The sequence below is a fragment of the Podarcis vaucheri genome, assembly GCF_965113315.1.
Source record: "Podarcis vaucheri genome assembly, chromosome: 10".
Lineage (NCBI taxonomy): Eukaryota > Metazoa > Chordata > Lepidosauria > Squamata > Lacertidae > Podarcis > Podarcis vaucheri.
The window spans coordinates 2,063,220-2,077,822 of record NC_138748.1 but is presented as its reverse complement, the minus strand read 5'-3'; the positions used below and the strand labels follow the sequence as shown (position 1 = coordinate 2,077,822).

At 43.5% G+C, this 14,603-nt stretch overlaps 1 protein-coding gene across 7 annotated transcripts in view; it reads right to left on the bottom strand.

Annotated features, from left to right (window-relative positions):
- Positions 1 to 9,943: 9,943 nt before the first annotated feature.
- ITPR2 (inositol 1,4,5-trisphosphate receptor type 2) overlaps positions 9,944 to 14,603 on the bottom strand; it is a 387,592-nt gene continuing 382,932 nt past the window's right edge. For all 7 annotated transcript variants that reach the window (XM_082240062.1, XM_082240063.1, XM_082240060.1 and 4 more), the window contains 2 exons: positions 14,047 to 14,208; positions 9,944 to 11,064 (listed from right to left, as the gene is read on the bottom strand). In XM_082240062.1, coding sequence (XP_082096188.1) covers positions 10,969 to 11,064; positions 14,047 to 14,208 — 258 coding nt within the window. In that variant the 3' untranslated portion in view covers positions 9,944 to 10,968. The remainder of the gene's footprint in view (positions 11,065 to 14,046; positions 14,209 to 14,603) is intronic.

Genomic DNA, 14,603 nt, shown 5'->3' with positions numbered 1-14,603 from the left:
AACAGGCAGACATACTCCTTCAGATTGCCTGGCTGTCTGCCAAACCTTAATTGACTCTGTGTGAGTAGCTGCATGTAGAGTTTCCCAACACCCCCTCACAGCTCACACACAGTGCAATTAACTTCTGAGCACATGCAGAGTATTTTACCCAACTTTGTTCTGCAAACCCAAGCATTCACACATTTGCTTGGTTTTTTACAAACGGCCATCATCCGCCCAGCACACTTCCAGAGCAAGACAACTTTTCGCAGCACCAAGGTCTTTCACGTTGAACTCTTGTTTGTTATTAGAGCCACACACATACAGGTAACTGTCTGCAGCGCTGCGTTGGAAACCTAGAAACTAGAGCCTCATCTAAACATTTGTTCCAATTTCTTGCAGATTGTTGTAAACCATACAGTGCCTTGTGAAGTTTGTACACGTTGCCTGACCCAGACTCAAAACCAGGGGGTTCTGCTAAACAGAGTTCCTCACTCAAACTAGCATGTAAATAAGCTGTCTGGATGTCAAAGTGGTTTACTTTTAACTTGTGTTTCACTGCAGTTGCCAGCAGCAGACACAAACTCTCGCTTCTAGCTGTGGGAGCAAACACTTCGTCAAAATCAAGCCCCGGGCTTTGGGAAAAACCTTGAGCCACTAAACATGCCTTGTACTTAAAATCCCCAGTGGCTAACGGCTTGAGCTTGTAAACCCAACTGCACCCCACTATTTTAGCTCCTTTCGGTGGTGGTGTGGGTGTAAACACTTCATGCTCAACTAAAGAGTCCATTTCCTCCTGCATAGCGCTTTTCCAGAGCAAAACTTGGTCCTCTGGTACCGCCAGCATCTCTTTGTAGCTTTGAGGTTCAACAGCTACATGAAAAACATTGACAGTACCAGGCTTAAAACGACCTGAGGGTACACCTTTATTCTCCCTCTGAGATCTTCTGGGAGTAAAACTGTCTTCGCTTTTACTGTCATCCCCCTCAGATTCTTGCCCCCCTTGAAGATATGGAATTCCTCCTTTGGCAAAAACTGACTGCCATTCTCATTAGTCTCAACAGAAGAATCCTCCTCTGTGTCTGGTTTTCTTTTAGCTCTCAAAGATTCCCCCTTTGATATTTGAAACCAAACCTCAGAATTGGCATGCAGCTTCTCACAGCCGCTATGCTCACAGAACATAGCATTTCTTGAAACAACCAGCCCATTTTTACCAACAGCAAACCTGTAACCTTTGCCCAAATCTTGGTAACCTACAAAAATAAGCTGTTGCACTTTGGGATCACCCTTTTCCCTCTTAGCTCGAGGCATATGAACCCAGGCTTTTATGCAAAAAGTACGCAAATGATCAACTTTGGGCTTTTTGTTAAACAATTTGAAATAAGGCATAGTTCCAATTGATCGATGAAAAATGTGATTCTGTACATAAGATGCCAAAAGATAAGCTTCAGCCCAATCAGCTTTTGATAGACCAGCATCCTCAAGCATTGAGTGCATCATCTCCTGAAGACTTCTATTCTTTCGCTCACATAATCCGTTTTCTTACGGACTATAGGGGTTTGTCTTTCTATGCCCTTTGTCTGTAACCAAGACTGAAAAGGTCCAGACATAAATTCGCCTCCTCAATCACTCTGCAATTTGCCCACCTTGAAAGAAAATTGCCTTTCAACATAGTTCACCCAGCTTTTGAACTTGGTAAACACTTCACCTTTGTGCTTCATGGGGTAGACCCAACAAAACCTTGTGGCATCGTGAATTACCCCTGCTGAGTGCGAAAGGACTCACCATGTCAGCATGCGCAAGCTGAAACGGTGTTTCGCTCACCCTTTCACTTATAAGACCCATGGTGATTCTTAACTTTCTTACATACATTACAATCAAAGAATTTGTCACAACCCTGTAACACACACCCATCACTCAACTGTGGCATTTTGGTTACACTCTGCCAATGGGCATGACGTAATCAGGTCATGTCAGTCTCTATCAAGACCACTTTTCATGCACTAGGATGAAATCATGTGAAGAGTCAACCACAGAGATATGTTAGAGAAGCTGGGTAGAAATGGTTTTTCATGGCAATTACACCACCCACACTATGAACAGTTAAATGAAGATTGGAGAAAAGTTGTGAATAATTAAGAAAAAACTATGTCTAGCACTTCCTCTCCTTTCCCAGTTTTAACTAGGCCTCATAACATTGAACACTAAGTTGAAGTAGATCTGAAGGAACTAGATCTAGATTTGCTTTTCTAATTCTTTTAAGAAGCTGTTTACCAAAAATTGCACACAGCGGCACAATTGATTACAAAGACACAAATATGTATAAAAGGAGAAATAGTTTATTAAAAGTTACATTCAGCAGCAATGGGCATATTTACTTAAGTAGAAACAGTTACTTTTTCTCTCTTCGGCTATAAATAAGACTTTCTTTGCTCTCCATGCCCATATTTGAGGCGTTATAGCAATCTAAGTTGCACTTCATAGCCCTGCCCATACCAATATTCCTGCCTTGCAGGAGGCTGGACTAGATGGCCCTTAGGGTCCCTTCCAACTATGATTCTAATGTGGGCATAAAAACAGTGATTTCCCTCCCAGCAACTTAATTAAGAAGTTGCAAGGATCTGATACTTTCATCATTATCTGAAGCTCCATAGACAGGAAACTACCCAAATAGTTAAAAGTGGAGCTTTTCCTGACATGGGAATGAATGTAGAACTCCAGGGTTTGTATTGAAGCCCAATTGTGCATTGGAGTTGCTGGATCAGGACCTTAAACTTTTTGCACCCACACCTTGTACAAAATTACAGATTGATACTCATAACTTTAGGAAGTATTATTTATTTGTATGAAAGTTTCACTCACCCTGAACATCCAGGCCCCACAAACTTGTAAAAAATTGACATTGTAAAAAGTGTCGCACATTGACAGCCTGAGACTATAGAAATATCTGTATTGACAGACTGGCTTGGAAGCTCTAAATATTGCAAATGGCATCATGGGAAACATTAATAGAATATTACAACCAATATTCCACGGCTTTGATCTCCATGCATGGCAACCCTCAAAAATATATGCTTCAGTCCAGCATATTCTCCAGGCTTCTTTCTGGGTGCACAACCCCCCAGCCCAATCAGACAGGTATTCAACCATTGGGGAAGTCTTTGACTCTTAAAGCAAGACTCTTAAAGTAAGCTTCAATAACAAAAGCACTAGCTATTTTTGGAGTTATCTATCTATCCTTTCCTGAGCAAAAATAACACTCTATAGGAATTTTGTGATATTCCAGTATGTCCCCCCATCATCTAGCAAGATCATCATAATGAGGAGTGCAAAGGAAAAGGCTGAGTAGGACTGACCTGTGCTTAGCTTTGAAAAACAATATAAAGTGACCTCAAAGCTACAAAGTACTCTCCAATAATCTAAAATATGTAGCCAAAGCACCAGTGGACAACATAATTATGGGTTTACAGTGTACTAGTTTGATCCAGATTTTTTAAAATTGAGCTTCCTGCCTCTGTACTTTCTTGCATTAATGCATGGGACAGGAAGGCATTGGAGGAAGCTAGGGAGAGGACACAAATACCCCTCTGCAAGGTGCTAAAGATCCTAGTGTTAATAAGCTTGAAGGTAGCAACCTATCTCTTTAAAGCCTTAAACAAAAATTCTGCACATCTACAAAAGTTTGCACAACTCCAGAATGGGCATAAAAACAGTAAGTCTTGACAAAGTCCCCCTTTCTATTCTCTCGAGGAAGCTGGTAAAAGGTTGGTTGAACCAGGTACCGTATTTTTCGCCCCCTAAGACGCACCTGACCATAAGACGCACCTAGTTTTTAGAGAAGGAAAACAAGAAAAAAAATATTCTGAATGAAACAGTGGATGTATGATTTTTGTGGCTTATGCTGTGGCCACAGACATGATATGTGATTTGACAGTGAGTTTTGGGTTGCCCAATGTAAAAATCCTGAGAATCCTTTGAGGCTTTGTAGCCACGTTTTTGCGCTACTGCGGCCCCACGCAACAGTGGGTGCGTGATTTCTTTGGTGCAGGCTGTAGCCATGGACATGCTATGTGATCTGATGGTGAATTTGGGGTGACCCAATGCAAAAATCCTGAGGATCCATGTGCTTTTACCACCCCCTCCCAGGCAGCCTCCTTTATTGCTAGCGTCCCTTATCTCCCTCCTGATCACTTGCTGATCAGTGGCTTCCTTCTTGTTTGCCTTAGCGTCATTTCTTTAGCTGGAGCAGTTTTTTGCTCCTCCTTTTCTTCTAATTTCTCTCATTGCTTTTTTTAGTATTCCTGTCTCCTCTCCTTGCAAGTTTGCTGTCTTTACCTTCCCCCTCCCAGGCAGCCTTCTTTATTGCTAGCGTCCCTTATCTCCCTCCCGATCGCTTGCCTATCAGCGGCTTCGTTTCAACACCCCCTTCCCACTTTCTAAAAAAAAAAGCACGATCTGCTTTTCACCCCTGGGCTCCAGGGACTACGCATTTGCTCCATAAGATGCACAGACATTTCCCCTTACTTTTTAGGAGGGAAAAAGTGTGTCTTATGGAGTGAAAAATACGGTAACTTGTTAGGTGGATTTGTAGCTGGTTGACTGACTGAACCCAAAGAGTATTCATTAATGGTTCCTCATCATCCAGGGGAAAGGTGACAAATGGGGTGCCACAGGGTTCTGTCCTGGGCCTGTTGTTGTTCAAAGTCTTTATAGATGACTTGGATGAAGGAATTGAGGGGATGCTCATCATATTTGCAGATGACACCAAACTGGGAGGGGTAGCTAATGCCGCAGAAGACAGAATCAGAATTCAAAATGACCTTAACAGATTGGAGAACTGGGCACAAGCTAACAAAATGAATTTCAATAGGGACAAATGTAAGATTCTGCACGTAGACAGGAAGAAGCAGGTGCACAAATATAGGATGGGGGACACCTGGCTTACTAGCAGTACATGTGAAAAGAGGGGTCATGGTTGACCACAAGCTTAAGATGAGTCAATAGTACGATGCAGCAGCAAAGAAAAGCTGCATCAACAGAAGTATAGTGTTCAGTTCAAGGGAAGTCATAAAGGTAAAGGTAAAGGTACCCCTGCCCGTACGGGCCAGTCTTGACAGACTCTAGGGTTGTGCGCTCATCTCACTCTAGAGGCCGGGAGCCAGCGCTGTCCGCAGACACTTCCGGGTCACGTGGCCAGTGTGATGAAGCTGCTCTGGCGAACTGGCACCAGAGCAGCACACGGAACGCTGTTTACCTTCCCGCTATAAAGCGGTACCTATTTATCTACTTGCACTTAAGGGTGCTTTCGAACTGCTAGGTGGGCAGGAGCTGGGACCGAACGACGGGAGCGCACCCCGCCGCGGGGATTCGAACCACCGACCATGCGATCAGCAAGTCCTAGGCCCTGAGGTTTTACCCACAGCGCCACCCACGTCCCGCCAAGGGAAGTCATAGTATCAGTCTATTTTGCCTTTGTCAGACCACACCTGGAATACTGTGTCCAATTCTGGGCACCACAATTTAAGATGTATGTTGACAAGCAGGAACATGTGCAGATGAGGGCGACCAAGATGATCAAGGGTCCGGAAACAGCCTTATGGGTATATTTAGCCTGGAAAAGAGGGGACTGAGAGGAGATATGATAGCCATCTTCAAATATCTGAAGGGAGGGAGCACGCTTGTTTTCTTCTGCTCTGGAGGGTAGGACTCAAACCAATGGCTTCAAGAAGGGAGACTCCAACTAAACATTTGGAAAAACTTTCTGATAGTAAGAGCTGTTCAGCAGTGGAACAGACTCCCACAAGAGGTGGTGGACTCCCCTTCCTTGGAGGTTTTTAAACAGAGGTTGGATGGCCATCTGTCATGGATGCTTTAGCGGAGATTCCAGCATTGCAGGGAATTTGATTAGATGATCCTTGGGGTCACTTCCAACTCTAAGATTCTATGATTCCATAACATAATTTCAGTTCAGCTTTTTGAATTTTGAATCTTGTTGAAATTTCATTTTAGAGGTTTAAATTACAAGGCTACACAAACAACAAAAAACACGACCCAACCATAAGTACTTGTAATCGTTCCCAATGAGATAAACAGAATTGTTTAAACACATGCTTAACTCATCCTACTGGAGTATATGGCTCTGAGGAAACCATCTCTCCCCTTCTTCAGATTGTCCTGAGAATGTTGCTATGTCAGGACACGCCATTGTTCCCATGAAACACTGTGTCCCAAATTACAAAAAGAATGCCTCAAGCCACCATCAGAATGTAACTTCATGCCATTGATTAAATTTTAAAACCTTATAAAAGAAACCTGATTAATGGAAAAAAATGGGGGGGGAATCTTTGGCCACCATGTGTTTGGTCCATGCCCACTCAAATATTCTTATAGATCGTGCCCCCTGAAGAACAAGTTGTTGTATGAGGGATTATTATTATGACCGGAATGTAATTGAAATTAATATGATTTTGGAATGTAGAAATATAGCAAATCATCGAATCTAGCATGCGGGGGCCACTTTATCTAAATTATATAATTTGGTATTTGAGTGATTGGTATTAATAATTGTATCATAAATTGGTATTGTTATAATGAGGCTATTATTGGACTGTAATTGAAAACTAATTAAATTTTTTTTTAAAAAAAACTTAATCCAAATCTGGGCTGAATTATTTGGTGTAGAACTACCTAAAACCTTAAATGTGGGTGGATCCTGCTCCTAAATTTTAATAAATTGTTGATGAAATTTCAATAAATTGTTGATGAACTGAAAGCAATAATCTTAAACATGGCTAAATTCAGTACAGTTGCACTTTTTCTTTTCCATGCACTCCGGTTATCAATGCTGGATAAAATTGAAATTAGGAGAGATCCACGGCAGGAGGATTTGCCTGAGGACCCTGCTCTCCACTCTTATCACTTACACTTCAGATTTCTCCCTTTGCTTCTCATTTGGGTGGTATCCTGCTTTGTTTGAAGCTGCCTTCCACTTGAGAGAGCCTTTGCACACCTTATGGGAGAAGCCGGCACATGGTAAAAATCCAGCGCAACCTGTGCCTGCAACCTGTGAATGGCAACATCTGTGAGAACACGTGGAAGGAAGCACAAATTGCCTTAGCTCCATGGCAGCGGGGCCTGGTCCGTCACAATAAACAGAGCACCACCCTACCAACCTTAGTTTGCCCTCAGCTGCCTGTCTTTTTCCTTACAATGCAACTACCCGTCAGGTTCCTTCTCCTTAGTCTCAGCATTGTCTTTGTGGAACTCAGCACAGAGGATGGGGACAAAGCTAGAATTAGTTGAGCTCCCTGCTTTCCACCATTCCAGAGCCAACGGGCACCAGCCACCACTGCTGCACAGCGTGCATTTCTGTGGTATAGGCAGCAGCGGTGTAAGCAGGGCGGCGCACTTGCTTTGCAGCCATGGCAAGCCAAGGCAGGGCACGCTGCATGGAGACTCTCCGCAGCCTCCCCCTCAGCTGTAGGGCGGCTGAGGCGGTGGGCAGACCCAAGCCCCAGGCTGCTCGAAGAATCAGGGCGGAGTTTGCAGGCAGTCCACCCCTCACCTCCCCCTCACAGGAGAGACGCGTGGCTCAGGCACGCTGCAGCCCCCCCCCACCTCACCCAGCTATGCCTCTGGATCAGGCAGATTCATGGAGGAGAGGGATGTGGAAGCCAGAAAGGCTGCGCTCTGCTTGCACAGTTGGAGGCAGCAGTGCGCTTCTGGTTTCTGGAAATCACGCGAGGGGAGAGGGCTCTGCAGTGGCTCCCTGGGTGCAGTGGGTGCGGGAGTTATTTTTCCAAAAACACATATTTTTGCCATTTTGTCACCCCCCTCAGTGATGACACCCGGGATGGTCCTCATGCCACTGGGTGTAGGTGGGGCAAAAAGGAGATGTAACCAGCTCAAACAATATGCGCTGGAACAAGCAAGCACTTATACTTTGTAGCAATGTTTCCTCAAACCTGGACCTTCAGCTGTGGTTAGACTACAACTCCCAACATCCCTGATCACTGATTGCGGTGATGGGAGTTGTAGTCCAACAACAGCTGGAGGCTCAAATTTGAGAAGCACTGCTTTATAGGATGGAATAGGTTCTTAATTCTTTTAGCTAAGGACTATTTACTCTGACTGGCAATGGCTCTCCAAAGTCTCAGACAAGTATCTCTCCCAGTCCCGTTGTCCGATATTCTTTAAACTTAAGATGCCAGGGAATGAGGCTGGGTCCTTACACAAGCAAAACCTCTGAGTGACAGCCTGCCATACACTACCCTTACTAGACTGCAGTTCTTTTCTTCTTCACAGAGGTGCATAAATCAATTGGTTAACATTGAAACTTTTTTGATCAGTTCCTACTAGGGCTGGAACAGATTCTGCAGTTTGGCTTTCAATTTATGCAGGCACTTTGTCAGTGAAACCTCCATATCCTCAGAGTGAGATGCAAAGGGGAGGGAAGGACAAAGCAAGGCCTCAATCCAGGCACAATCTGAATATGGGCAGTTGCAATCTATTATTGATCTCCCGCTGAGCTGTTTTGATCTTTTTGCATGATTCAGACTAAAGAGGAGGACTAAGTCTGAGCTTGTTAAGGTGACACAAAGGCTTGCAATTTGGTAAGGCACCCAGGAATCAGTTTTCCACTTTGAACCCATATAGGTGGCCCAAAGAGAGAGAGATTCATTCTATCAATAAACCCAACATACTATAATGTTAAAATCTGACCTTGTAGTCTACACAACTCACCCTAACATGTAAAAGGTGTGGGATGCAAGCCACTAAATATTGACCACATAGGCCTCTTGAAAACTAACAAAAGGCTGAGCACCAATTCTTATAAATTCTCTGTTACAAGCCAATGGAACTTGCAAAGTAAGTATGTAGAATTGCACTGTATGGTGTAATCCTGAAATTTTATTTGTAATCTCACTGATTTAATGGCATTAGAATTGCATTTATGGCTTCCAAATTTGGATTGCTTTATTCCAAGAAGGAATAGCAAACATGATAATTCTCTCTTCAAACTTTCCAGTACTGCTAATTGTTTCCTTCTTAGCTCTTATAATATGCAATCAGGGCTACCTGTTTTGCTTTACAGGTAAAGGTAAAGGGACCCCTGACCATTAGGTCCAGGCACAGACGATGCTGGGGTTGCGGCGCTCATCTTGCTTTACTGGCCGAGAGAGCCAAAGTTTGTTCGCAGACAGTTTCCAGGTCATGTGGCCAGCATGACTAAGCCACTTTCTGGCGAACCAGAGCAGTGCACGGAAACGCCGTTTACCTTCCCACTGGAGCGGTACCTATTTATCTACTTACACTGGGGTGCTTTCGAACTGCTAGGTTGGCAGGAGCAGGGACTGATAAACAGGAGCTCACCCTGTCGCGGGGATTTGAACCACCAACCTTCTGATCGGCAAGCCCTAGGTTCTGTGGTTTAACCCACAGCGCCACCTGCGTCCCTCTGTTTTGCTTTGCTCAATGCCTTTTTACAATTCTTTAGCAGCATTTGTACTAAAACACTCAGCTGCAGACAAGTGCTAGAGAAGAGCAAGATTTACTTAGAAATAGTGCAGACTGCATGCCTTTCACTCTCATTTGTGAGTTCTGCACTTTTGAAGTCTCTTGGATTGTCAAAGGAAAGAACATAAGGCCCTGCCTATAGTACAAACCTGATTCTGAATTGGAAACTAGAGCTGATCTCCCTTCACCACAGCAAAGTCACATGAATTCCAAGCAGAACCAATGATGGCCACAATCTAGATCAGAAGATGCATATTGATGAAATATTCCTGTGTCAGTGGGGAATCTGTTTGTCTCCAACTCCCATCAGTCCCATCAGCCCTAGCCAACATGACCAATGGTCAGGGATGGTGGGAGGATGTCCATTCATACAGTAGGGGAACCCTATCTGAGAAACATGTTGTATGTACAGGAAAAAGAGAAAGGAGGAGCTGAAGCAAAAAAAAAAAGCAATTTTTCCTGTGGTTTATGGACAGTAACAATATCATTACATTTTTTCTAGACAGTTCATCTCAAAGCTATTTACCCCCTGAAATTAATCTCTAACACTAGTTCTAAAATAGCACATTTTCTCCTCAACTCTCTCCTTGGAACATGAATTTTAAAACACAGTTAAAGACCACCGTTAGTTGAATTCTCTACTTGCAGCCACATTAATAGGGAACATCTAAATTCAAGAGTAAAGAAATCACTTCCAGTTAATGTTGTCAGTGGTTATGTGCATAAATTTCAAGTTCTCCCAGCTGCAGGTTCATTTGTGCTCTATTTTATAAATAAGGAATTGCACAGCTGACAGCAAAATTTCTATTAGCCTTAATACTTGTCTCTGCAACCCTCTTTTTTTTAAAGAGAAAAACAACGCTTCTTTGAGGGTGATTTTGTTCATCTTTCAATGCAAATTAACTTGCCATAACATTACTGCCTCCTCCAATAACATATTTACGGTAATTAGATTGAAGAGAGAGAGAGAAAAAATTCCAAACAAACATAAAAAATTATGCTGGCCAGCAAAGGTGACAACAAAGAACTTCTACAGATTCCGAATGATGCTGTTGGATTCTGTGTTAATAAATTATTTCCTCTGTTTCTTGGTTGCTCCATTAGTTTTACAAGGATTCATATGGTGGCATTCAAAACAACAGAACCAAATTCTGCCATGCCTATGCATCTGCTGGCAGCCAACTGAATTACAAGAGAGTAAATTAAGGTTGTACTATCTCTCCCCACTGCGACCCCACCCTCGCCAGTTTTAAATTGTTTTGCCTGAGGAAAGATGTAGAAGAGCTCCCCTTACCACACAGTGAAGAAAAAACAGTTACTAATTGTTCCCAGAGCTAAACCACTTAACATCCTGGCACACTGTTGTTTGTAACTTTGTAACAATAGGCGCTGTTCACCACTCCTGATTTTTCATTCTGTAGTCAAGCGAGAATACTGATGAAACGCTAGTCATGCCCCTCCCCCACCATGGTCTCAGTGGGGGGGCATGGGATGGTTCGTGTGGGACGCTGCTGCTGTGTTTGATCCAAGAAAGCCCAGCCTCTGCTTGTTCTTCCTTTGTTCTGTCATCTAAAGGTGGAGAGGGAGACAAAGACAATATAAGCTCCTGACTGCTCTTTAGCAAAGACATGCAATTACAAACATTACACTCTGACATTTATTTCATTTCATTTTGCAAGATAAAAAAAGATGGAAAAAACCATCAAGGAGATTATTTTGAAACCAAAAAACTAAAGAAAAAAGGGGGTTCCTTGCAAGTGAATATTTTTTTAAAAAATATGTAAATTCTGGAAGGCAAGTATTAGCACATTAAAGGTAAAGGTAAAGGTACCCCTGCCCGAGCGGGCCAGTCTTGACAGACTCTGGGGTTTGTGCGCCCATCTCACATCTATAGGCCGGGGGCCAGCGCTGTCCGGAGACACTTCCGGGTCACGTGGCCAGCGTGACAAAGCTGCATCTGGCGAGCCAGCGCAGCACACGGAACGCCGTTTACCTTCCCGCTGGTAAGCGGTACCTAATTATCTACTTGCACCCGGGGGTGCTTTCGAACTGCTAGGTTGGCAGGCGCTGGGACCGAGCAGCGGGAGCGCACCCCGCCGCGGGGATTCGAACCGCCGACCTTTCGATCGGCAAGCCCTAGGCGCTGAGGCTTTTACCCACAGCGCCACCCGCGTCCCTAATTAGCACATTAATTTAGGGCAATTTCCCCTTCCTCACAGCAATTTATTGGCACAAAGATCAGAAATGCGCACCCGTACACAGTGTTCGCATTACCCAGGGAAGATGGATTTTACTTTCCCTTCTCAAATCTAAATGTCTTGTTCACCTGTCTCAACTGTTGCTATCATAAAAATATATATATGAAATGCAAAATTTAACAGATTTAACTGCAATCCTACACACACTTAGCTTGGAATAAGTCCTATTCAACAGAATGAAAAAAACTTACAACTAAATATACATACTGTAGGGCTGTACTGCTATAAGCTAAAGAGGAGGGCTTATTACAAGGGGTATTCGCCAAGCTCAGGATTGAGTTCAGAGCCTGATTCAACTCTTTGGAAAAGAGCAAGAGTTGCTCAGAATCACCTCCCCCCCTCCCCCAGTTCAACTTTATATGGAAATACAGTTAAATCACGGCTATTAACTTTTTTCTTTCTGGCAGAGTTTAATTAAATGTGCAGGCACAGTAGCTGCTTCTAAGCAGAAGAATCCTGCCATATTTCAGAAGACAGCAAGTTTTCTGCAAGAGCAGCAACCTGCAGTTTGCCCTTTTTCTGGAGAGAGAACACAAAGGGATTTGCTTCACTCCCTGTGGTTTTGTGGGAAATGACTATATCGTAAGACTACATTCGATATAGAAATTCTCCCAGGACAGTAGCCAGCAAAGGGTCAGAAGGATGTACTCAAGGACTAGAGTTCTGAGTTGATGCATGGGGGGGGGGGGGCGGAGCTTCATGCTAGCATTATGGTCAATTTGTACCAAAAGTAACAGAAACTAAGTGCAAAACTGATTTGAAGTGTGGATAGATGGGACAGAGGCAGAAGGACCTCAATGCAGACAATGACCGTTTTGTGTGAGGGTTCTGCTCCTGACCCAACACATTGGTGGAGCACACATAAGTCTGCCCCGTTTCTGGGTTGGCAGTGACAAGCATGCATGTGATCACACATAAAATGGTCACTGCCCGGATCCACAATTTTCCAAACAAGCAGAACTAGCAATGAGTTTTATTACTTTAACTTTCCTTCCTCAAAGCACGATGATTGAAAAGCCTATACTGTATAAGTTATTCCCTCTAGTTAGAAGCAAAACCTGTTGGTTACAGAAGAGCTCTTCCTTCCCCTCATCTCAGCCTGGCATCTTCCTCATATGGCAAACTGAGAAGATTTTTTACATTTTTGCAAACATGCTGTCTGCTGCATTTTTTAAAACACCTGAATTGCCAAAGTGCCCTGAACAGCCTTGCTTGGGGGTCTTGATTTGGGAATGATCCAAATATTTTGTCTACCCCATAATGGCAATTTGCATTCCCATCATGGTGCTGGGCTGGATGGAGAGTTTCAAATACAGTTTTTATTTAGTTTGCTTTTTGCCACTGCTACCAAAATCAGGTGGGTGGGTATGCTGGGGGTCTATAAAAATTTGCTTGCCTGCTCCAGGCAAGGGGGTTAGCCACCTTTGTGTTACTTGATGGGAGCCAATTATAATAGATAAATGTAAGTTGTAATTGGTGTGGCTGAGAGGTAAGGGCATGCTTGAGACTAACGTTGATTCTGGTGTGTAACTGTGATACACAGAAAAATGTACTTTCCCCTTCTAACAATAAATGTTAGCTTTTTATTTTTTAAAAAAACCCTACATTGACAGCTATATAAAAGTGGGATTTATAATGATGTCTTCGTTAACAGTGAAATATATTTTATGTAACTGACTACTCAATCATTTGATACCTCTTTACATCCCACTCTTTCTTCAGAAAGCTCTCCATGTCTCCCATTTAGGCACCAATCAGGTCCACAGCGCCTTGGCTTCAACAATGCATAAAAGACAACTCACTGATTGATTAATGAGATTAATCAACCAGAATGTTAGCTCTATGGAAATTTCCTCTTTACTACCTATTGCATAGATATCTATTGCATAGATAGAGCCACTGTGGTGTAGTGGTTAAGAGCGGTAGTCTCATAATCTGGGGAACCAGGTTCGCGTCTCTGCTCCTCCACATGCAGCTGCTGGGTGACCTTGGGCCAGTCACACTTCTCTGGAGTCTCTCAGCCCCACTCACCTCACAGAGTGTTTGTTGTGGGGGAGGAAGGGAAAGGAGAATGTTAGCCGCTTTGAGACTCCTTAAAGGGAGTGAAAGGCGGGATATCAAATCCAAATCCATTTAATTTCTGTGAAGCTGGATTAAGACTTCTGACAAAAGGTGATTTTTACTGGAAGAACCCCACTGGGATCTAGCTGAGAGGTTAATTCTTTTTACATGCATGAAGCTGTCTACTCAAACTCTGCTATGTAAAATATAAATAAACAAAGAACCAACCAACCTGTTCTTTAAGCTCAGCTAGTTGACTGGAAAGCTGCTTGACCAGGCTCATGGTGGACTCCAATCTCTCATGCAGGTTTCTGATTTCATTCTGTTCACTGTCACCTTCGTTGCTGACCAAGGACATGGCTCTCATCCGAGGAAACCAATCTAAATTCTTTTCCTGCACACACACAAGTAGAAAAATGTTAGTTGTGACTTAAATATAAAATGAGATGGGGTGGAGTGGAGTGGGGTGGGGTGATAGTCTGAATGATTTCTCAAGGATTCGTCCAACTCAGTGACTCTGACTGTAGAGGACCCAGGATTAGGAATTTATCTGTTCTCCAAGCCAACTGGTAGCTGCTTATCTGTAGGCAGTTCCTGTGAGATGACTCACATGACTGGTGCCTGCCCATGTTGTTGGCTCATTGAGATATTCTCCCAGCCACATGGCAGCTGCTGGTGGGTAGGCAGCTGCCATAGGCTTGCGAGAATGAAAAATGTGAAATGTTTGCATCATACAGACACACTTGTCATTGGCTTAGGCTCCCTGTCCGATTTACACTTGGCAGCATA